Source organism: Mauremys mutica, chromosome 13 (assembly GCF_020497125.1).
Source record: "Mauremys mutica isolate MM-2020 ecotype Southern chromosome 13, ASM2049712v1, whole genome shotgun sequence".
In the NCBI taxonomy this organism is placed as follows: domain Eukaryota; kingdom Metazoa; phylum Chordata; order Testudines; family Geoemydidae; genus Mauremys; species Mauremys mutica.
Genome location: NC_059084.1, coordinates 3,990,259 through 4,013,707, shown reverse-complemented (window position 1 = coordinate 4,013,707; position 23,449 = coordinate 3,990,259). Strand labels below are relative to the sequence as shown.

The following is a 23,449-nucleotide window of genomic DNA, read 5'->3' as shown; positions in this document are numbered from 1 at the left end:
TCCCGCTTCTGAGTCGCTGGCGCGGGCCGTCTGAGCCGGAGGAACTACGTTTCCCAGGGTGCCCGGCGGGACGGGGGTGCTGCCCACCCAGGTGGGGGTAGTGGGCGGCCGCGGGCTGCGGGGGAGCGGATACGAGCCGCAGCAGGAAGCGTGGGGGCTGCGGGGCCGCTGAGTGGCAGGAGGAGCCGCCGAGACCCGTCACCCAGGTAGGGGGCGGGGCCTTCACTGCCCCCCAGCCGCCGGCTCCTCGGGCTCCCCCTGCCTGCGGGCGGCAGCCCCGGGGCGCGGGGGGCGTGACCCGCGGCCGGGCCTGGGTCGAGCTGGGTGGGGGTGGGTCTATGGGCAACGGCCCGATTCTCTGCAGCCTGGGCCAGGTGGCCCCGGGCGGGGGGGGTTCTGCGGGTCCCGGTTCTGCGGGCCCCAGTTCTGCAGCTGGGGCCAGGTGGCCCGGGGGGGGATCTCTGGGTCCCAGCCCTGCAGCCTGAGCCAGGTGGCCCCGGGTGGGAATCTGTGGGCCCCGGTTCTGCAACTGGGGCCGGGGGGGGATCTCTGGGTCCCAGCCCTGCAGCCTGGGCCAGGTGGCCCTGGGGATGGGCTGGTGGGTCCTGTCCTAGATTTGGGGCTGAGGGGGCCCTGTGGGTCCTTGGACGAGATGCTGTGACCCCAGCCCGCGGCCGTTCCTGGAGAGCAATGCTCCACCCTTAGCCGAGCCGCTCACAGGGGCTCCCGGTCCCAGCTGAGCGACTTGTCCCCAGGAAGGTTTGTGGCGCGCTGGGATTGTAGATGCCACAGGCTGCCCTTGCGCATTAAGAGTAATCTCCATTCTGATCATGATGGGACCCAGTGCAAGGGGAGACCTGGAATCTCAGGGCTGCATCCCCATAAGGGGTAGTTGCAATGTGTTCCATTTCACATGAGTCAGGTGTGGCCCTCTGGCTCCCAGGAAGAGGCCAACACCCCCCATCATAGGTGTGGAAGGGCAGGCACCTTCGGTTATAGAGTTCAGCCTCCTGCTAACACAGGCAACCCCATCATATCATCCAATTCATAAACTTAAAGTAAACTTGGCCTTGGTTGGGCAAAGTGTTTGTGCACACCCTGCTATGCAGACTTCACGGAAGAGTGCTTGTTTGTACACCAGCCATCTGGCTCTGTCTGATTCTGCCACCCTCACTCAGGGTACTGACTAGTCAGTTTCACTGTCTGGTCCTCATGCATTGTGATGTAATGCGTATACTGCAAACACGGCAAGAGGAGGTCCTGCCGAGGAATGTTTGAATTCTGACAAGAAACTGTTTTCATAGGCTTTTAAAACGTAGGTCCTGTCTGTTCAGTGTAATCATTAAGTATGTCTCCTCAGAGTCAGGGGTTGCCTTCTCATTCTTAGTCAAAATACCCCCTCTCTGCACATGTGTGGGTGCTATGCATCTGGCTGTCACCCTTCCTTTGTGGAGGTAGCTACATTTCAGAGAACTATCTAGACAAACACTCACGAGTGCTCAGCTCCCATTTAGTCACCAAAATACGTGGCTAGATTTTCAAAAATGCTCAGCATGAGGGGTGCACATTAGGTGCTGAGCTCTTTTGAAAATCTGGCCACGAGTGTCGTGATAGAAGCTGCTGGGTGCTGAGCACGTTTGAAAATCTGGGCCTATTTAGATGCCTAAACAAGAGTTGAACTCTTTTGAAAATCCACCCCCAAGTATTGTTTGAGCACTTGAAAATCTGGCCTTGAGTTCTTTTTAAGGTCAGTCTCCTAGAGTCTGTGATTTGCTCTGGGATCCCCCAAGGTGAGGTGCTATATAAATATAAAATTGTATTATCATCTGGCAGTGAACAGAATCATACAGTTGAATGGAAGGCCCTGGAAAGACTCATTTGCTGATAATGTCTTGATATTTGTTGCAGGAGCAGGATGTATACACTGCTGTCTGGACTTTATAAGTACATGTTCCGTAGGGATGAGTACTGCATTTTGATCCTTGGGCTGGACAATGCGGGGAAAACGGTATGTGCTTTTAGTTACCTGTTAACACGGAGGGCACATGCAGCCCCACTCACTCCTCCCCAAAACCACATGGCCAATTTCTTCCCTGTTGTCACTTCAGTTGTTTCAGTGGTGTTATCCCAAGTATGAATTTGACCCCTATGCATCTAATTTTAGTACAATAAGCCTTCAGAGAGACACAAGCATGGGCTTCCTTAAGCACATAATCAGCTGTGAACTCTTCCATGGCTCTGTGCTATAATGGGAAAACTAAGGGCTATGTTGTGTTCTAAGATTTCATGGAGAATCCTGATCCAATAGGGGGAGAACAGGTCTTGGATAGGATTGTCCTTGCCAATAAAGTGTATATAATACTAGCTAGTTTTATTTCTTCTTCCCTTTCAGACCTTCCTTGAGCAGACTAAAACCAGATTTAACAGGACCTACAAGGGGATGAGCTTATCCAAAATCACTACCACTGTGGGCTTAAACAGTAAGTGGATCTGTTTAGAGGTTCTTTGCCGCCTCCTACTAGTTAGACAACTAGTGATCATTCTAAGAGTTTACACTGTGAAAATAGTTTCTGATAAGAGGAATCCTACCAACACCCTACCTGCCCACACACGCTTTAAAGAGCAAATGGATTTCTCCATCAGATGGAGAAAACATGCTGGATCTGAAGGCAAGTGTGCCCCCTTTAATGATACTAAGCCAAATTTGGCCCTGTAACACCATTGAAGTTAGTTAGCCTGATTCAGATCTTATTTACACTGGTGTAACTCCACTGAAATCAATGGGTTTGTATCTGCTGATACCTAGGTGAATTTAACCCGCTAATGATAGGTGCTGCTATCCTTCTGAGGATTAAAAGTGTGTGTGATGACTCTTCCAACCTGCCTCCCCTCTTGTGGGACTCTGCCTGCCTGCCTGCTTTAGAGAATAGTCAGTCTGCATTGGGTTATTTTTTCTTTTTTCCCTGCTCTAGTTGGTACTATTGATGTGGGCAAAGCCCGGCTAATGTTCTGGGATCTTGGAGGGCAGGACGAGCTGCAGTCCCTCTGGGACAAGGTAGGGGAAATAACTTTTCTATTTTAAATGTTTTATGTCTCAGAGTTGCAGAGAAACAAGGTTACTTTATAATTAGCCAGCCCTGCTCCTTAGCACTGACCTTTGTGCTGTTGTTCCACTTGTCTGTTTGAGACAGTCACAAAAATTAATATTTAACAGTTACACATAGTTTTACAGACACTAACTACTTCTCACAGCATCCATGTCAGGTAAGTACCACTATTATCATCCCTATGTAACAAGTAGAGGAAATTGGGACAGAGCTTAATTAACCCAGAGGTTGTTATGTGCACAAAACCACAGAGAGATGTGGTAGCCTAGCCACGTAGCTTCTTAAAAGATATGTTATTAAATGTAAAATAGGGATATTGATACTGACTTTCATTATATAGTGCTTCTCATCCATAATCTCAAAGTGCTTTACAAGAGCTATGTATTATTGCTCAAACAGGAGCTACGGGTTTGATGCAAAAATTATTGGGGGAGCTTCTCTGGCCTGTACTACAGGAGGTCAAATAGTCCCTTGTGGCCTTAAAAATCTATGAAAGCCAGTATTAGAACTCAAGAATTCTTGACTTGATCATGCCTCTTGGTTATTACAACACTGTGCGAAAATAAAGTCTGTAACTGTTATCAGCACTAGTCTCCATTCCTAGGAGCCATGCGTGCTGGGCACTAACCTCTCCAGCAGAGTCCTGTGTTGTGTTATAAGCTGCATTGCCAGGAAGAATTATTACACATCCTTCACAATGGCATCTGGCAGCTGTCCAATGTAAACATTGAATAAATGTACCCGCTGGTCAGCCAGACAAGCCACCTTTACTGTTGGGTGTACTTGTCTGACAATAAACGGAGCCTCACAGCTGCCGGATCAATAGTCAACAAAACACTTGACTAAACATACTTTGTACCATGCTCTAAAAGCCACCCAATCCACATTGGTGAACTGTTGGGTGAGGCCAGCTCAACAGGTTCAAATCTGTTTCCTGGAGTTTTGTCATCTCTACGTAGCCCTTTGTGAATTTGTGCATATCAGAAAACATCCGCACAGCTGAGTACCACTGTCGGGCTCTGCCTAAGAGCGCCTGTGGCACTGGAATAGCACAAGGTACTGTAAGTCGTGATTGAGGTGTATTGGCAGAATTCAGTAGGAGACCCATCACTGGAGGAGCAGGCAGTGCATCTTACCTGTCTGGATAGAGGAACTTCGGCAGATCCGTGTGGATGGAGCTTGCAAAATCAGCTGCCGGCACAGTGCCTGGCTCTGGCTATTTGATCTCAGTCCGTCTCTTTCATGAGTACCAAAAATCATATTAAATTCACATCAACATTGAAAAGAAGCGAGCAGCCCCAGCTGTTATATGCTAACGCCTGTGCTGTGATTTCAGTACTATGCTGAATCCCATGGGGTCATCTATGTTATCGATTCCACTGATGAAGAGAGGCTCTCGGAATCTAAAAGAGCTTTTGGTGAGTATGCTGGGCTTTTACCGGTAGTTATGTACTTTTCATTATATCCTATGGAGACTTCCTCTTATTTCAGTCAACCTCCTTCCTACCACCCTCATTGAAATATACAGTTGATTTTATTATGCATGTGACCACCTCTGTGCATATCATGGCTTGCAGACTGCGTGGTCGTTCTTCGCAGGTATATGTTTTGAAATCAGTGGGGCTGTTTGGGCGTGTTGCCTGGTCTGTCGTTCAGACATTGTTATTGACAAAGCCTTTAGTTGTAGTCCCCTTTAGTTGTCCTGGATCTTTCCTTGGTCTTGCTTTCCTCGCCTATCAGCATTTTGTCCCTTATTCCAAACGTGGGAAATTTTTATAACCAGGTGTTAACCTAGCCAATTAATACCTGCATAAAATACTCACTATTGATCAAAGTAAAGAGTGGAAGTTGTGATGTTTTTGTACCACAATGAATTTGGCTCTAGAAGGTTTGGTTAAATTAAACAGTGATGCATGTGGTGCCTTTCACTCCTTTCTGTCTATCCAGCCAATGTAATTTTTGTGTTTGGAGGAGTCTCTGTGTGTTCTAGAGTTATCTAGACATTGTCTGTTTCTGTGCCTTACAGAGAAAGTGGTCACCAGTGAAGCTCTGGAAGGGGTTCCCATACTGGTGTTAGCTAACAAGCAGGATGTAGAGGTAAGATCATCTCCTGAGGTTCCACCCCCATGGATTGTGTTCTCAACTGAGCAATTATTATTTTAGCTCAAAAAAGGTGGTCCATGTCTTCACTCTGCATTTGTTTCATGCTCTTAGGCTGGTCTCTAATAGCAAGAAAGCACTGCCATTGCTCAGCAGATGTAATTGCTGTGAATTTAATTTTCAAGTACTTTCCTCTCCCCCCCCCCCCCCGCCATTGTAAAATGACTCTATAGCAAATATTTCCATCTTTGCAGTAGCTGTTGTGTACTTTTATGTAAACACCAACACGGTACATGCGTTTTTTTAATAGTGACTTAATACAGCTGATCCAACTTTTGATGAGTTATAATACCCAGTGAAACTGTTTGTGCTGTGCTCATGTAACATCATACCAGTGTGACAAATCATGTGATGAGATACTCTCATTCCTCTTTCCTTTAACCAGACCAGCACTACTCAATGAGACAGTCTGTGCTACAGCTCTCCATCGGAAAAAGCTGTGAATTGCAGAGGATACAGCCTGTTTTTTATTGGGTTTATAATTTCAAAACTTTCTTGGATATCTAGAATTACAGAATAGACCTACTGTAGTTTCAGATCAGATTGTGGATACTGTTTGGGTGACGGTTTGCTGTTCTAAGGAAATATAAGACTTCACCCTTCTCTCTTTCCTTTTTGCATATGGTCTACCTGAATTCCAATTGCTGCAGTACCACCAGTCGTCCTGTAGAGGGAGCCAGATACATTTAATAGGCACACAGGATTTTCAATACCAGCTCACTGGTTTAAAGGTCTCGTATCCTACTTCAAAGGAAGTTAATGCTGACTGCCCTCTGCCCCTGGGTAAAGCCCTAGCTAGATCCCGCATCACTGTGACGTACCTTTCTGATCCGATGCCTTAGGGGATTTGATTATCCTTATTTTAGAACATCGGTACAGATGTTATCACTCTTTTAAATGTAACCATTTAAAAAATAATCTAGCCCTAATCAAGAGGCCACATGGTCGAGAAGAATTAGTATAGGCCTGAGAGCCGGGGCCTTCTGAATTCTAGCCCTAGTTTTGCCACTGAGTAGCTCTGTGACTTGAGGATGTCACTGAATCTCTTATTTCAGATTCTCTGTCTGTAAAAGGAGCTGCTTTACTGTGGGGAAACTGGAATATAAGCTGCCATGAAACACTGTAACTTACAGCAGGGCCCCATAATCCATTTCCATCTTCGCTCTCAGATTCAGCCACTCACAACCAGTCATACAAGAACTGTTCCAGTTTGCCCTGGCACTTCAGAGTAGCAGCATTTGGCATTGTCAATAGCATAAACTACAAGTTCAGAGCAAGCAGGCTGCACAATGCTCACAGGAGCATGGAACCTCACCACTGGGATTTGAAGAGACGCTGTGTTGTATCGGATGCATAGTCAGTGCTGATCTGAATCTTCAAAATTAGAACTTTTTGCAATTAGATTGGCTGAAGACAAAGATTTGGTGACAGAGCTATGAAACCTCACAGTTTCTCCCACAAAGATATTTCAAGTGGTTTTGAGTGGGAATCCCTAATGTTTAAAAAAGTTTACCTTTTGTTTGATTGCTTATCATAGTCAAACCTGCATAAATGTGAACTTACTCTTTTTCCCATGTGAACGGTGTTATAACAATGTCAAACTAAAACTTCTGGGACACAATTATATCGTGGGAAAATTGTGGGGCTGAAACTTCATGCAAAAAAATTTTCATTTTGGAAAACTGTGACCTGCCCATTTATAACATATGCTGAGTATTGGCTGTGGTATGTAAATCTAGGGAGATGTGGTCATTGCAAGGGAATCGTGTGTCATTTCTGAAAATTATGTCAAACTCCAGAGCTTTGGAGAGCCCCCATTTTTGTTTTGTTTTTTCTGATAGGCCTTACAGAAAGAGATGGGAGGAGTATTGGTGATAGGTGTGCGTCCATGGAGTTTGGTGATTTTGCCTAGTAGTTGTTAGTGGTGCAGAATTTAGGAAATTTGCCTCTTCCTGCCGCTACTGGCAATTCCAATTTTTGATAATACCTAGTTTATGTAGCACTTTTCAGCAGTGGCTCTCAACATGCTTAATAAAGGAGGCTTGTATTAATATCCTCATTTTACAAATGGGGAAACTGAGGCACAGAGGCAGTGACTTGCTAAAAGTCACCTAGCCTGTCAGTGGCAGAGCCAGGAATAGAACCCAGGTCTGAGTTCCAGGCCAGTGCTGTATCCACTAGGAAACACTGCCTCTCTATTTTAACCTCTCCATAATACAAGATTATATGCTAGTAAACAAAGAATACTAGGGCCGATGGTATGCTAGTCATGCATTTTTTTTCCTTTAAATGTTTCTCATAGTCAGGGTTGCTGCCCATCCTGGAATTAGCGGAACAGTCCCAATCTTATTCCTGACCTGTTAGTCAGTTGCTCGTGAGGCATTTAAAGAGCCCATATTTATTTCAGGCATGTTCCCGACATTGTGGCCCTGCGTCACAAGTCGAGGACGTGCAAATAGACAGGGTCCCTACACATGGAGCACTTCCCCGGGGGCCCTCTCCAGATCCTTCATAAAAGGATTTAAGCCTGCTCCTAAGATTTAAAAGCAAGACCATTTTGGGAAGTGACTGTGTCTTGGAAACAGCCATTCTCCATAAGGGGGAATTTGTGGAATTGGCTGTTTATGGAGAGCTGAGGTGCAGATTTATTCCTCAAGTGAAAACTCTGTTTCCCCAGTTATGTGACTTTGCTTTGAAATAGCTAATGAATCTGACCTTTCCAGAGCAGTCCCTGTGTGGGTTGTATTGTAATGACATGCTGTTCTGTGTGCTCACCAATCTGGTTTCCATCACTTTGTTCTTAGTTTAGACGCTTTTACATCAGAAACAAAATGACGTTCTAAAACATCTCTTCACAAGAATGAGGGAAAAATAACCTTAAACTATGCTGACGTTCTCTCCCAAGCATGAAACCTTCAAATGTCTGTCCGAAAGGAACGGTGATGTAACTTCCTTCTCCACTGCCTTTTCAGGATCCCACTTTATGCCTTCCTTTTGGAGGCTGCGAGAGAGCAACTGCTCTGTCGAAAGTGGTGTGTCCCTGTATCAACAACCTATGTTTGACCCCCGCAGCTGTTTTTCCTCTTGAGACAAAGTATGATAAATCCTCAAAGCAGATTCATCGTCCTAGTGCTGCTTAATGTAGTCAGCATAAACCCTGCTTTAGTTTTCCTCTGACCTGCATTTCCATTGAGGGTCAATGATTGCCTGGTTCTATAAGTTAGAATAAAGAACCATCATAGCAGGAGCAACAAGAAAGAGAAGTGACCGAAATAGAGTAAAAGTTGTTCCTAGCCCCCTAGATGACTTCAGCATTCAAAACTAGGGAGGGGAGGGAGTGGAGCCTCTCCAAGTTTGTTCGTGCCACTGAGTGGTGAAAACATCTCCCCCCAGGTCCTTCATAGAGATCTGGACACGGTGAAGTAGACTGACTCTCTGGGCCTCTACATCGCAGCACAGAAGGGCTTCCAGTGGCCAAACGTGAAGTTAATAGATCATGGAGAATGACCACCCACGGGTGGTTGGTGTGCGTGTCCCTTTTGAAAAGCCTCCAGGCTGGCTATTTTGCACAGAACAGAGCGAGCAGCAGTGAAGATGCTCTTTATTTCTCATCCTGCTTTCTTTTGTTCTGGCCAATTCTCCAAAGCCTGTGAGTGGGAGCCTGGGATCTCTTCTGAAAGCCAAATCAGTTTCCAGCTTATAGTGAGTCTAATATCAAACTAACCTGGTGTTGTAGCGGTGTCCACTGTTCCACCTTGGTAAGGGTCAAGTCTGTAGAGTCTTGTCCCTTCTGCAGGGGCTGGATGAGAGAAGTCACCACCCTGCTATTGTAGCATAGCCCCTCTGTTGAGCAGTAGCAGATGTTGAGACCTTGCTTGGTGGCTTCTGAGTGGAGGAGAAACCAGTTATGCAGAATCTGGCTATATTCAAAGTGTAGCCTATTGACTGTATTGACACACACACCAATCCTGGAAGACAGAGATGCCAGCAGTCTCTTCTTTCAGCAATCTCAGCCCAGCACCAAAGCCTGATTTCCAGGGAGCAACTCTGCCTCTAGAATTGACTCAAACCAGAGCCTACAGCAGAGAGCAAATGCTCCTGCTTTGCACACCACTCCCTCTAACCCAGAACCTTGACCAGCCAAAATCTAACACAAGTATTTCTTCCAAGACTAAAGTTGCTTGCGCACAGAGAAAAAACTTGGAAGACTGGATGTAACAGTACCACCAGATGATGCCTGCTGTAACAATAGTGTGCCTTACTGGCCTGTTTGGATCGGTACAAGTGAATTCATTGAAGCTGGTACTCCTTGGACCTAGATGGCTGTTGTGGTACAGTTATAACGCTTGGGGTTGTGATGTTGTGTGGGCTGTCGATGTGCCCACACTAGCAGGAGGGGGGAGATTAAAGGGGGAATATGCAGTTGAGAGGTAAAAGCCCCCTATTACTTAAGGCCTAGATCCTGCCATTCAGGAGAGTTTCTACAGATTGGGATAGCAGAGGAGCATATGCCCCCTCTGCTCTATCCCAAAATACCAGTTCAGGCCGTAGAGCTATTATCTTCCGTGAGCTCCAGATCGTAACACACAGCATCCTACAGGGCCCTCTCACCTCTTCTCTTGCATCTTGCTGCTCCTTGGAATTTCGGAGATTCTGAAAAGTCACATCAGACGTTATAGCCAAGTGAGTCAGTGCTCTGTGCTAGCCACAAGCCTTCCGTGGAGAATCTGACGTAACTTACCAAAACATGACAAGCTGAATGTTGTCCCTTCAACTTCCATTACCTCAGAGGTTTTAATGTCCATCAGCTTAGCACTGCAAAGTCGCACTTAACAAAAAAAAAGTCATGTTACAGTAAATACTATGCATGTCCTAGGCAGCACTCTTCATCCTCACTAGTACTGATCTTGGCCTGAAATTCCATTTGTCAGGAGGTGATTAGCTCTGCCCTTGTCATTGCTCAGCGAACATTGTGCTGGGGTGACTCCAGTGGCTGAGAGGATGCCTACAAAATCTGAGGAGTGCAATCATTTCAGTGCGGTGGTGTCTCTCTCACCTTCCAGACCCTCTGTTGTGAGTTCTGCCTCTCCCAAGGGCCCAGTCCAACTCACAACGCAATTAGTGTTCGAGTGCGCCACACAACAGTTAGCTGTTCATCAGGTGGCTGGACACGTCGTATTTACACATTGCAGCCTTTGCAGTTGGTTAAAGAAGCGTAGAGTTGATTGTTATGGCTCCATGGCTGGCGAACTGTAGCATATGGTCTAAGTAGTACAGTGGATTTGTACACTCACCTTTCGCTGCTGGAGAGCAGGAGTTCAAAGCCCAACTTGAGGCACAAGAGCAAACAGTTTTTCCTATTAGTCCCGGTTGGCTCACAAGAAGTTGCACAAGTAGCAGTCACTGTTCAAGTGCAAGACAGAGCTAGAATAGCCAGGGGAGGGGCACAAGGCCACATTTGTGGCATTGGCTGAGCTGGGCAGGGAACCATATGCTAACCCTGGCTCAAACTGGCAATAGCCCCTCGCTTTCAGGAGCGTTGAATAATAACGGAACTCCCTTACAGCACTCCTCCTCAGAGGACTCACCTACGTTAACCATGCGGCGCCTCAGTGCACTGCAATACATCTCAGGGATCGTTATCCCCATCTTGCAGACAAGGAAGATAAATTTAAGGTCTAGCCTTGTAGAAGATGGATTTTCTTCTGGCGGGCACAATCTGCACAAATTACACCAGTACGGTTCTTTTTTTCCTTGTCTCCATTAATTGTGAGTGTAAAATCCTGCTCCTTGGACAGATAAAGACCTGATTTGCTCCTTGAACAAGATACTTAACTGGCTCAAAGGTAGGTATGAGTGTGTAACCAGGTGCAGGTTCAAACTTATTAATTAATCTTCTCAAATCTGTTTAGATCTCTTAGAGGCTTCTTAATTAATCATTGCTGGTTTCTGGAGCCCGAGCTCCAACTGTCTTTTGCTTAAGTATGTAAGTAAGTCAGTGTGGCAGTTAGCAAGCAGGATGAGATCATGGCTTTCTGTTGACAGACAAACGGTGTCACTGAGGGAAACCGGAAGGACAATTTCAACCGCTACACTTGCATTTGACCCTAATGTGTTCTAAAGTTTCGCAATCTGTGTTTGAGTAGCATCACTGTACAGTGAAGGGAATGACAGAGAGGTGAGAACTACAGGATTCCAGTGGTGCCAGGAGGAGGGGAGAACCAAAGTTCTCTTGCCATTCTGACCCGGGAGGACGTAATCTGAAAGCCTGATTCATTATTCTGAGAAGCTTAAAGCTTCCTCATGGCAATGTTGTGTCAGGGAAGGTTAGGAGCAGGGTAGGTCACATTGGCCTTCGTCTTTTTTTATTCACTTACATGTTCTAAAATCAACTCATCCTAGCAATCTGGGCATGTGTACAACATACCTGCACCCAAGAACTGGTCAACCTATGTCAACTGAGAACAGGCTGACCCAATGGCATAGAAAGTACACAGGTAAAGCGAGTTTGAGAGTCAAGGGCCTACTAAAAGGAATATACTACCCCCTGCCAGAAGAGAAGTCTAGGGAGGCCACATCAGCTGATGGAAATGTTGCAGCGACTTGAGATGACATCCGACCCATTTTCCTTGAGTGCTGCTAGTGCACTCAATGCTCAGGAAACACCATCCCTTTCCCAGGGTCTGCTACAGAAACAGACAAAGCAGTTCCTTTCTGTCTAGGATTCTGGCCGGAGCTCGGGTTGGTGCAGGCTCCCTGTTGAGGTGGTTTTGGAAAGGCTTTGTGAAGTTCAGGTGTTGTAAGGAGTGATTTAGAGGAGGAGGGCTTGTTTGGTGGATGGGAAGTTAGAGGCCTTTCCATGCACATGGGTTGGAAAGGGATACAGAGGGTGCTCTGCTCTGTACTTCACTCTGCGGGGGATATCGGTTTGTGTCACTAACCCATTGCACAATGTGGCATGACAGTGTCTACTTGGGAGAGACCTGTGCCTTGGAGAGCCAGGTTAATGTACCTAAATATAGACGTCTCTGAAGCTAGTGAGGTCATTGCTACACTTTCAAAAACATTAAAGTTCAATCCAAAGGCAAGAGCATTCAGTTTCAGATGGAAATAAATAAGGATGATGCTGTGATGCTCTGGTTAGCGATGGTCAGAAAGCAGAGTCCAAGTGGAGCACCCTGGACAACAGCTGAAGACCTCTCTGCTTTCAGTAGGAGGCGGAATACTGGAAACTGCTCTGGGCACAGTAGGATCAATTTCGGAGGGGTGGGACAATGATCCCTATTGTAGCATATGAGGGTTATATTTTATGGCTTCCCTTACAGACCTGTCTGTCGATCCCTGACATCAAGACTGCATTTAGTGACTGCATTAACAAAATTGGGAGGAGAGACTGCCTGACACAGGCCTGCTCAGCTCTCACTGGGTAAGTGTGGGTCTGGACAGTGTCCTGGGGAAATACTGCCGCAACCAAGCATACGTTGCTGGAATGGGCTAGCCACTTGCAGGGTGCTCAGAGAAGTGGGACAGAGAAAAGAAGGACAGCATTATGTGGGTCTGGTAAGAGTGTCACAAGGGAGCCCTGCTTCCTTGTCAGGGCCCAGGGATTTCTGTGGGCATTGCTCATTTGCACTAAGACCAGGTACCCTCCCTGGCTCATGAACATGCTCAGTGCTATAGGACCTTGAGACTCTGGATTGTGCAACGGTTTGCAACGTGGCTTTATTGCTTAATGACCCAGCACCGTGATCCCAGTTGCATGAGTTAACTTTGCCGCAAGCTATTTTCCAGAGAAAACCAAATGGGAATATGACTGCATTTGTGATGCTGGCAGTGGGGGGGGCTGGGTGAGTGTCCATTCTCAGAAGAAGAGAAGTAACTACCCTCTTGCCATCCTTCTGGTTTCTCAGGCAGGAGATGTACTTACTTTAAGTAGATATGTCTGAGCATAATACTGCAGCATGAATGCACAGGTGACTGAGGTGCTGCTTGTGGTTAGAACAATGGGGTCGAAGTGAGGTGATCACCCAGTGTAACCTTGGAAAAAAAATCATGTAACTTCTCCAAATGTCACCCTCTGTACAGTGGGACTAACAATCACTGTCTACTTTGTATAAAGCTCTTGAGTCTTGGAATGAAAAGTGTTACTCTGTATTAGGGTGACCAGACAGCAAATGTGAAAAATCGGGACAGAGAGTGGGAGGTAATAGGAGCCTATAAAAGAAAATGACCCCAAAATCGGGACTGTCACTATAAAATTGGGACATCTGGTCACCCTACTCTGTATAAATGCAAAGTAGTATTATGAGGGCTTGTCTACATTACTGGCTGGATCGATGGGCAGCGATAGATCCAGCAGGGGTCGATTTATCGCGTCTAGACACGATAAATCGTCCGCTGAGCGATCTGTCGACTCCGGTACTCCGCCAGGGTGAGAGGCGCAGGCGGAGTCGCCGGGGGGAGCATCAGCCATCAACTTACCGCAGTGAAGACACTGCAGTGAGTAGATCTAAGTACGTCGAGTTCAGCTACATTATTCACTATTTTTTTATTATTGAAGTTGTGTAACTCGGATCTATTTCCCCCCCACCTAATGTAGACCAGGCTACAGTGCAGGCTCTGAATCCAGGCAGGTCGAGTATACCCTGCCAGCTTTGGTTAGCTGGTAGCAAAGCAGCAATGCCTTAGAGAGAGCAGGAGAAAAGAACCTTCTCAAATAGAAGAGCCACTGATGTAATCTTTGCAATTTCTTCCAAGGAGATGAACAAAAGCTCAGTATCTAGGTGACAGCCTGGAGCAGGAATGGAAGCCAACAGCCATGTGAAATGCAGCCTTTCCAGTTCACGGAGTTGTGTGCAAACATTTTGATCTGAGGAATTTTCTTTCCCCTTGTTGTTCTGAGTTTGGGGTTTGAACTGATGGAAAATTAATTGAGAAACTCAAACCGTGTTGAACCCTGGCAGAGCTGTGAGTTCCCTGGAGCACCCGGTCACACAAGGGAGCACTGCAGGTGTGTCTGGCAGGTTTGCAGACGTGGAGCCAGAGCTAGCCAGACATTCATAGTAAAGTCCCCATCTTGTTGAATGTTGAGTGATTTGATGCTTTGCATAAGACTTTCATGCAGCCACTAATTACCAGCAAATTGGATCTAAAACATGGTGTATGAGCTGGGACCCAAATTAAAAGGCATAAACAGCAGGGAACCAAAGAGAAGAATATGTTTAAAATTTGATGCGTACAACTGAATCCTGTTCCTCAGATGCATGAGAAGCCAGTGTAATAATCCAAAGGAAGGATTGCAGGGAACTAAACATGCTGGGGTGAGTGGTCAGCATAGCATGGCGGGGGCTGTGACTCTGCTTTTGTCTTGTTTCCTCAGCAATGGGGTGAACGAGGGAATCGAGTGGATGGTGAAATGCGTGGTGAGGAACATTCACCGACCCCCGAGGCAGAAGGACATCACGTAAGAAGTTGCTGGATAACTGAAGCACAGACAGCTTCTTCCCATACAGACTGCTCTTTCTACAGAAGAAGGTCCACAGGACTCCTATTACACCTGATTCTTTTGTAGTTTGTTTGGAGGCAAACATTCTTTTTCTATATCTAAAAAGAACTGTAAGAGCAAAGGATTTGGACTAGAAAATGTGTATTAATCCCTTGGCCTGAGAGTGCACAGCCTTCCCAAACACTGCGTGGTAACTCATGCTGCAGCCAGGCTGTGCAAGTGCAGAGGATTTAGAGATTTCTACTTCATCGCTTTAGGCTGGGGATGTATGATTCTCGAGTTCTTAATCTAATAGATGCGAGAGACCAGTTCATTGGATTCTCATGTTCCAGTCACTTATGGAGGCTACTTCCAAACCTTAGTTATATCACAGGTGGTAGCTGTGTGTGGGTGAAGGACAGAGGGGAAAGGACTCCACCGCCCCAGTAATCATTGTAGGTGGTGCTACTGGCCTTATTTATGCAGTTGTTAATGCAATGGGTAGGGTCAATGTTGATTATATTTCTATTTCCACTGTGGCAAAGTTGAGCTGTGACTTTACAGTACCGCAGAGATGGAAGCCAGCCCCCCGGCAGCTGCATGATGGCATGTAAGCTCACAATGGGCTATTTTAACTGGAAAATGACCTTCAGAAGTGTCGCCTCGTGTTGATTGTCAATAGCACTATTGTGCTATCTGTCTACCTGAGGGAATACCTGGTGTCTGTACTGTAAATAGGAGGGATTGAGGCCCTCTGTATGTGTGTTCCAGGATGAAAGCTGTGCCTGTAAGCTGGGTGGGATAAGTATACAATAAAGCTTCATGCTTCTCTGCCTGTTTCCCTTGCTGATATGGTTGTTTAATAGGCTCCCACACTAAAGTATTAGTGGCACTCGCCCTTTGCAGCAGGCTTCTGGTCACTGGAAATGAAATAGAAAGAATGCAGAAATGCCACTCTCCCTGCCAAACCACATTTACCCCAAGCCTGTTGGTACCTGCTAATCTGATCAGAAACTATTAATGAGCCGTTACCTGCACAGGTGCTCCCTCTTTTGAAACAAGACACTTGAGTGAAATTGAAGAGCGGTTGGCAGGGGTGGCTGGATGTTGGAGCTATGCTAATGTCCAAACACAGCTGGACATGAATGAGTGATAACTTGCACAAGACGATAAAGTGGTATTTGTTTAAACCTTTGATGCATTGCATTAACGTGCCAGGTTCCTCTGAGGTTTTTCTATGCAGTTTAAACTCAAAGCTGTGTGATAAAGGCTACGACTAATCCACTCGCCTCGAGGACCAGGGTCTGAACCAGCTATGAGCACTCTGTAAGAACTTGAGTACACAGTGAAGTCAGTGGAAGTTGTACGTGCTCACTGGAGAGTAGGCTCTGACCCAGGCCAGCAGTGATGGGAAAGGGAGTTTAGGATTTTGGCAGATAGTCCTTTTGGAGAGGATGCGACTAGAGGTTGTTTTTTCAGTCAGGCTGAACCCCATCTAATCAAATGAACCAGATCTGACAGATGTGAGTCCTGTCCCTTAATGCACGACCGGAACCTACTCAGGTACTATGGGAAGGAGGGTGGTATAAGAACCTCTAAAGAGTAACTGTCAAGGATCAGAGGGGGAGCCGTGTTAGTCTGGATCTGTGAAAAGCAACAGAGTCCTGCGGCACCTTATAGATGAACAGACGTATTGGAGCATGAGCTTTGGTGGGTGATACCCACTTCGTCAGACGCAGCTAAAGAGTAGCTGTTTGGCTGCTGCACCAGCCTAATGCTCTATTGGAAGCATAGGGGTGAATCACTGAGAACTGCCTGCCTTTGAATTCACCTTTTCTGACAACATCTTGAACCCTGGGGGGAGGGTGTTGGCAAATGCTGTGTTTTCTCTACCGCTGCAGGGAGTGCAAGAAAATGGGGAATGTACAAAGAAGCCTGACAACAAGCTGCATAAAGGAAAATTCCACTGATGCGCAGGCCTTCTCACAGAGCCCAGGACTGTGTGTTACTGGATGCGTGTAAATGAACCTATTGCAGAGGACGTTGAGACCCATATTGCTCACACTTAACCCAGGGTAGGTGCAGAGTATATCCACTGCAGACAGTCGGATTATTCTGAGTTTACCCCACTCAATGAGAGCAGAATTTGGCTTTTGAAGTGACCCCAGTTTGGAGAAGGGGAAAAGCCGGCGTGTCCTGATGAGATACAGGAACAGTTTCAGGAGGCTGCATCGCTCTTCCCAGCCCCTAAGGTGACCAGCTGTCCCAATTTTATAGGGACAGTCCCAATTTTTGGGTCTTTTTCTTATATAGACTGTTACCCCCCCACCCCCGTCCCGATTTTTCACACTTGCTGTCTGGTCATCCTACCAGCATCAGTGTGGGATTTCTTCGCTCTTGCACCAATAACTGATGTTACCTTCCCCTGCTTTGTAAATGACGAGCTAACAGGTGTGAAGTGGCCTTGCTAAGGAGGAGCACAGCAGTTACAGATTTCTTCTTCCTTTAAAACAAAACAGCCTCCTTCGAGGTGTTCTCAGCTGCCCGCACTCTCCAGTTCTGTGCTGAGGAAAGGGTGACGTGAAAGAGACTGTTCTCAGACAGCAGTCCATACATCCCTCTTCCTTCAGGAAATTCCAGCTGACCCCTGCAGCACCTACCAACACTACACAAGATGTCAGCAGGGGAAAAATAAAATTATTTAATTGAAGCTCGTGGGGAACTGGAGACTGAATGTAATTACTCAGTTTGAATGTTGTCAGGGCCCCGGCCTAAAACAGCCTGGCTCAGAAGAGCTGCCAAATTCCAGTAAATTTAACACAGGGATGACAGATCCTGTTCACCAGCAACAGGCTGGTCTAACCGCAACTCCCTTCTCATGCACAGTCCGTTGCTCAGTGGAACACTTGCTGCAGTGAGAGAGAGAGAGAGAAACAGCAGGAATGCAGGATTGCTCCAGCAGTTGAATTCATTGAAGTTCTCAACCTTAAACTGTGTGAGACAAAGCCCCCGAAGGGATGTAGGTGCACAAGTCCCATTAATTTTAATGGGACTTGGGGATTCAGATTGCCCAGGCAGAGAGGCCAACAGTCACAGTGAAGTAAGTGAAACAGCAGACGAAAGGAGACCTGCCTAATTGGTGTGGGTGGTTTTTATTGAGCAGTTGCTTTCCACAGGGTTATAAGGAATAAGCCCTTTCTGTTTAAGTAGACGCCAGGGGCATTCCAGCCATTCTACCGCTCCCCCTGCCCTGTGGATGTTGGGGGGAGGGAGGGAGGGGACGATGTCTCATTTCTAAGCCAAAGCCATAATTGTTCTAACGTCCAGAAGGTACAGGCCAGCCTGCAGGGTAGAATAACTTCCCCCTTCACAGCAGGCTGAGCGGGGGCTCTGAATTTAACCGAAACTCATTACGTTAAATCCCAGTTAAGAGTGGAAAGCACCACACTTTCCTTTTCTCGTCAGCTCTTTATAAGGTCAGTCATGTGATTTCCCCTCTGTGCAGCAGCTCTGCCCAGGGCCCTGCTCTCCAACGCTTGCTTACTGTCCGGTATTTCTAGAGCGCACCAGAGGTGTGCCCGGTGCTGTGCAGAGACATTGGTCCCTGGCCTGAGAACCGTACAATTACCAGCTCCCAAACCTGCAAGCTGCTCAGCGCAGTTAAAACCCTTTGCAAGCATGGAGCTCCGTGGCAGGCGATGGGTTCTGGACAGAGACAGGGCCACCCAGGAAGAGCTGCTTGACCTCACTCTTGTAACTAATCCAAGCTCTCCATGGTGCCCAGATCATTTCCCCATTGACATTTAAATCCATCGAATAGCCTGGAGAGGAGGTGAAGTAGTTTTGATCAACAAAAAAGAAATCAAGTTGTAGCAAAGCGGAAGACCAAGCGCCTAGGCCCTCAGGAATAACCCAGTCTATGGATGGGTGCCCCACCTGGCATTACTCCAAAGAAAGCACCTGAATATAGCTTCTTTTCCAAACTGTTACCATAAAGCGACCCTTATTGCCTCTTCTCTTCCTCTGGTATGACCAGAGTTTGAAAACATGTTGTATGGCCTTGCCCGTCAAGCTGGCAGGTATTCAGAATGCGCTGGGCTTGCTCCTGGACAGAAAGGCAAATGTCCGCACAATAGCTATTCGCCTCCCCTTTGCAGCCCCTTCCTCTTCCCGAGGAAAGCAGCTTTCCTGTATCTCGCCCAGTAGATGGGTTGCAGGTTTGCCATCTCAGAAACCAGTTGTCTTGTTTGCGCCAATCAGAGGATGCTTGAAGTCTCTAACAAAGCATAGTCCCACTTGTGAGCAATCCTCTGATAACAAACCACTGTATGCACAACAAAAGGGGAGACCATAAGGCCATAGATGTCAGTTCACAAGTGGTCACTTAGTGAATAGCTGGAAGAAAATGTGAACTATTCTAATTCTTTAAAGCGGTATGTCAAAGTCCAGAGGGTATAGGTTTTGGACAGTAAACTGTTAAGAATGGAAAACATTCATGCTTAAGCCTTTGTCTTCAGGTAAACCTTTCCAGTCACACACAAAAATTAGGTGGATAAATCCAGGGAAAATGCTAGATAAACAGAATGATTTCTAAACAGATCAGTGTTTTCCTTGAGGCACGCAATTCTCTTAAACAGCTTTTAAAGTTAATCTTGGTGACAAATGAAAAGCGATTGGTGATGGCCTGCAGCCTACCAGAGATTACAGAAAACCAAAGGGGCTTGTTTTGCATTACTAGCCACGCCAGCTTTGTTCTTCCACTATGTACTTCAGCGAGTGCTCGGTGCTTATGTTAGGGAGTGCTAACACGTTCCTTCTGCTGCCCATAAAGAATCGGGCGCCAACTAATGTTACTGCTGGCAGACTGTTTGAGAAGGGGCCAGCTGGGTCAGGCTGACTGAACAGACTAGCATGCAGGTCAGCATGCTGTAATGTTCACAAGGAGGGTGAGCAATGGTTAGCTCCTAAGGTGATGATGGGCCCTGCTCTCTTCCTGCACCACAACCAGACACCTCAGATGCCCCTGACAGGGGCCATTTAACAAAACAGTGCGTCAGTCTTTTCCAGCATTATAAATAACATATGCTCCTCCCACCCAGTCAAAGGCTGTCCCTGCACCCTGGGAGAGAACAGAAGGTGGAGGTCGGTGTGCCAGGGAGAAGGGGACTGTTGTTATGTTGCTATGTTGTCCAGGGCACAGCTGTTGTGAATAAATCCAGCTCAGTTCTGTGAGAGAGGCAGCGGGTAAATGCTTTGCCTTGGTCTTTTCCAGTATTGTAACAGTGCAGTGAGTTACCTGCGCCATAGATCTGTGCAGCTACATCTAACGCCAGCATTGCTCTCTGCTAGTACAGCATGGGCCTGAATTGCCACAATCACACAGGGCCGCCCAGAGGATTCCGGGGGCCCGGGGTCTTCGGCGGCGGGGGGCCCTTCCGTTCCTGGACCCGCCGCCGAAGTGCCCCGAAGACCCGCGGCGGGGGCCCCCCCGCCGCCGAATTACCACCGAAGCGGGACCCGCCGCCGAAGCGCAGCCCGGTCTTCGGCGGCAATTCGGTGGCAGGGGGCCCCCGCCGCGGGTCTTCGGGGCACTTCGGCGGCGGGTCTCAGAACGGAAGGGCCCCCCGCCGCCGAATTACCGCCGAAGACCGGGCTGCGCTTCGGCGGCAGGTCCCGCTCCGTCTTCGGCGGTAATTCGCCAGCGGGGGGTCCGTCCGCCCCGGAGCGGAAGGACCTGCCGCCGGCAAAGACCGGGAGCGGCAGAAGCTCCTGCGCCCGGCCGCACAAGAGTTTGCCGGGCACCCTGGAGCGAGTGAGGGACCCCACTCCAGGGGCCCCCGAAAAACTCTGGTGGGGGCCCCCGTGGGGCTCGGGGCCTGGGGCAAATTGCCCCTCTTGCCCCCCCCTCTGGGCGGCCCTGCAATCACACACAATTATTGACTGCAGTGAAAATCGACACATTTTACACCCACTTTGCACAGATGTGACACCCACATTCTAGAGCTGTGGAGAGACTCAACCCCCATATGTCTGTGTGACGACACCTTGGATCTAGGCAACCAAATCTACACCACAGAATTGTGCCAGGGTACTGGCACCATAGGTCTATATGACTACACAGGTATTTCTAGGGGGTAGGGTTCTTTTCTATGGCTCAGTCTCCTTGTTGCAGAGACTATCAAAAATAGGGATGGGGTAATTGACCTGAAGTGAAACTGTCATTAAAAGGGAGCCTTGGTATTAGCCATTGCATAGATATTCCTGAAGAAGAATTCTAGTAAGTGATTAAAGGTAGGCGGCAAATGGCAATTCCTGTTTCCTGGGCTGTAATGAAGGAGGCTGGTTGAGTTTGGAAGTTCTGTCTTACTGGAGGGAGACTGAAAGCTTTGATGACTTATCACAGCCTGCGCTGGGGCATTAACAACACACACACATTGTGGTTTAGGTACAGTTCTGTATCTGAGCAGTCACTGTACCTTCCCCTTCCCTTGGCAGAACAAATTCATTATCTGTACTTCATAATCTTTTTTTCTGAAAACATTCCAGGATTAGAATTAGTCCCTGCAAGAAGCTGGCGTCAACTGCAGAGGATTATTTTCTATACAGAAGGGCTGATGGGAAACTGCTCTTTTTAATTGCTTTGAGTGAATTCCCTCCATTGTATGATGTCCTAGGGGATCTATTGCAGGCTCCTTGCCTTACTGCCTTAATTTATATCTGTGACCCTTCTGCCAGGTGGAGTCAGCAACGACAAGGACCGGATTCAATATCTAGGTTCTAGGGGTTCCTTTTAACAATACAGCTCAGAACTGGCATGAGCCCCTACCCCGTAATCTGGGAAAATTACACACCATCCCTGGGTGCCTCTAAGAGGCAATATTGCCCCTCTCACAAGCACTGAGTCTGAGTATAGAAAAGAAAACTTGTGGTGTGAAAGTCCAACAAACAAATGGTCCTTTAACATGCTACGCCCCTCTCCCTCCACCACACCCCACTCACAGCTGTTCTTGTCTTTGGTCAGTGAAGTCCCAGAGGTGCGTTCGCGTGATGGGACATTGGTCCACAGGGAAGGCGTCGAGCAATGCCTTCTTTGCTGATGCATCGTTCATTGTGTGCTGCTGCCGCCACCACTCCGTCCTCCACGTCACCGCTGTGCCATCGTTCACGTTGCCACCGCGCGGCTGCTTGGTTGTTCACTCTGCCGCTGCAACCTCTGTGATGTCTTGAGGTCTCACCACTTAATACCGCTCTGTGACTTCAGTGGTTAGTGGGGCAGCCTCACTGCTAGAGCAGGCTCGTCCGTCTCTTTTACTGCAGATACTGCCCCACAGCAGGTCTAAGGCTTAGAACTTTGAGCTGGTTATCAGTGATTTCAGCCTTGGTGATCTATAACAAAACAAAAAGATTCCCCATGGAGTCTAAGCAGCTCTGTCATTAAACAGTGAAGAGATGAACGGTCAAAATGGTGCCTAGGACTCTTTAGGCAGAGACCACAGCACCAGGTACAAATACCTGCCACTACCCACTCGCCTCTGTTTTGGAACCCCTACTGCCTGCTTAGCAAGTGCAGTTCAGCTGCGGGCGACTGCCCTCAATCAGGGCATTCCACACACAGCTCTGCTGCCCCCACTCACCCAACAACCACCTTTCATCACCCCTGCACCCAACATCAAAGTGAATTGCAATCCAACACCAGCCAAGAGTGATCATCTGGGGAAAACAGCTCCATCATGCTGCGCACCTAGGCAGACCCTGCTTACATCTCTATGGCTCATCTACCTAATACCTGTACGCGACGCTATTTGGTGCAACACTCAATAATCCCCTTCGCCTCACCAGTGAGACACGTGTTGTCAGTCGTCACTGGGGTGGGGTCTGCTCTGTCCAGTGTTGATAACAGTTGGCTGTGTGCGTGTGTTCCCTCTGTGCACTGCCCCGACTCTGCAGATAGCTGACACAGCAGACCCCGAGAGAACCCCCAATGACCACAGACACCAATAAGGTACAAAGGCACCCAAACAAAACACAGGCTCTAGCTCCCTGGATCAGATGTCTACAGTTCTGCTAGTACATCTGTGCTCCCTGACTGGCTCAGTCAGTGGCGGGACACTCCACTGCCCCCTAGGCCAGACAAAGACAACTCCACAGGGGTGCATTCTTATAGTACAGGTACAAACAAGTTACACATCAGTTCTGCTGTATTAAGGTACAGCCCTTGTACATGTTGGTTTGAACAAAACAACTCTATCCATCATAGAATCATGGAATATCAGGATTGGAAGGGACCTCAGGAGGACATCTAGTCCAACCCCCTGCTCAAAGCAGGACCAATCCCCAACTAAATCATCCCAGCCAGGGCTTTGTCAAGCCTGACCTTAAAAACCTCTAAGGAAGGAGATTCCATCACCTCCCTAGGGAACCCATTCCAGTGCTACACCACCCTCCTAGTGAAAAAGTTTTTCCTAATATCCAACCTAGACCTCCCCCACTGCAACTTGAGACCATTGCTCCTTGTTCTGTCATCTGCTACCACTGAGAACAGTCTAGATCCATCCTCTTTGGAACCCCCTTTCAGGTAGTTGAAATGATATTATCATATTACCCTTTTGCCTATCTTTGGGATGGGTCAGCCTGTTCCTTATGTGTGGAATGTGCAAGTATTGAAGTGTTCTTGGTACCATCCTGGCACATGTTTATA

General features: G+C 47.6%; 1 protein-coding gene across 2 annotated transcripts; it reads left to right on the top strand.

Moving 5' to 3' along the window:
• The first annotated feature begins 13 nt into the window (after window positions 1-13).
• On the top strand, window positions 14-17,461 carry ARFRP1 (ADP ribosylation factor related protein 1). Of its 2 annotated transcripts, XM_044985275.1 has the most exons (9): window positions 17-206; window positions 1,909-2,008; window positions 2,393-2,480; window positions 2,973-3,055; window positions 4,444-4,525; window positions 5,134-5,204; window positions 12,593-12,693; window positions 14,647-16,314; window positions 16,653-17,461. In XM_044985275.1, the coding sequence occupies exons 2-8, from the start codon at window positions 1,916-1,918 to the stop codon at window positions 14,732-14,734; spliced, it is 606 nt and encodes a 201-aa protein (XP_044841210.1). In that variant the 5' UTR covers window positions 17-206; window positions 1,909-1,915; the 3' UTR covers window positions 14,735-16,314; window positions 16,653-17,461. The 2 variants fall into 2 exon arrangements, with proteins under 2 accessions (XP_044841211.1, XP_044841210.1); XM_044985276.1 differs by lacking the exon at window positions 16,653-17,461 and having other exon boundaries at window positions 14-207; window positions 1,904-2,008; window positions 14,647-15,582.
• The last annotated feature ends 5,988 nt before the right edge of the window (window positions 17,462-23,449 follow it).